We start from the raw sequence: 684 nt of genomic DNA, 5'->3' as shown, positions 1-684 counted from the left end.
ATATAATATATAAGAATATGAGCAGTTTGTTTTTTATAGCTATTTATTTCATGAAATTTCATTATTCGGTTGTAATAACGTAAATTTGCTGAGAATGAAGTTTACGGAATAAAAATGTTCAAGTACTTGAATGTAAAATGTATAAAATTGTCTCATACTGTCATATTTGCGCAATATGTGCAAAACAAACCCTGCTTGGACGACAAATCCTATTAGTCCATTTTCAATACTTCAAACAAAACTGACCCCTAAGAAATGTATATAAGCAGCATTTTTCTGAAAAAATTTCATTTCGTTTTTTCGAGTTGTTGTGATCAGAGATCATTCACAATGTACATTAATGTTATTACGTACACTTTTCCGTCAATGTCGACGATGATATCCAGTTCCGCTGCGCAGAACCCGCCAGGATACCAAGTTCCACGACTGGACATGCATCAATATGGTTACATGGACGGCTTCCTGATTAAAATGCACAACGAGAGGAAACGATTGGCTCAAATTTCTTCCAACGTCTTGTCGGCTACTCCATCCTACCACATGCATTGTCAAAGGCACCATCAACAAACGACTCTCCCGAACAAGGTGGACTGTGGAAGCTACACTCCTGATGCTCGTTGCCCTATACTGTGAAAACCGATGAATAGCAGCATATTTTGAGACACTTTATTATCACTTGTATTG

At 37.0% G+C, this 684-nt stretch overlaps 1 protein-coding gene across 1 annotated transcript; it reads left to right on the top strand.

Moving 5' to 3' along the window:
• Positions 1 to 330: 330 nt before the first annotated feature.
• Tsp_14869 (hypothetical protein) lies at positions 331 to 633 on the top strand. The gene has a single exon (XM_003368222.1). It carries the CDS (start codon positions 331 to 333, stop codon positions 631 to 633), a length of 303 nt encoding a protein of 100 aa, XP_003368270.1.
• Positions 634 to 684: the final 51 nt, after the last annotated feature.

This window comes from Trichinella spiralis (assembly GCF_000181795.1).
Source record: "Trichinella spiralis strain ISS 195 chromosome Unknown Scfld2874, whole genome shotgun sequence".
In the NCBI taxonomy this organism is placed as follows: Eukaryota; Metazoa; Nematoda; class Enoplea; order Trichinellida; family Trichinellidae; genus Trichinella; species Trichinella spiralis.
This window is presented reverse-complemented; position numbering and strand designations above follow the sequence as displayed.

Coding starts and splice junctions, on each gene's coding strand:
- Tsp_14869 (XM_003368222.1), top strand. CDS start 331: ATGTACATTAATGTTATTACGTACACTTTTCCGTCAATGTCGACGATG.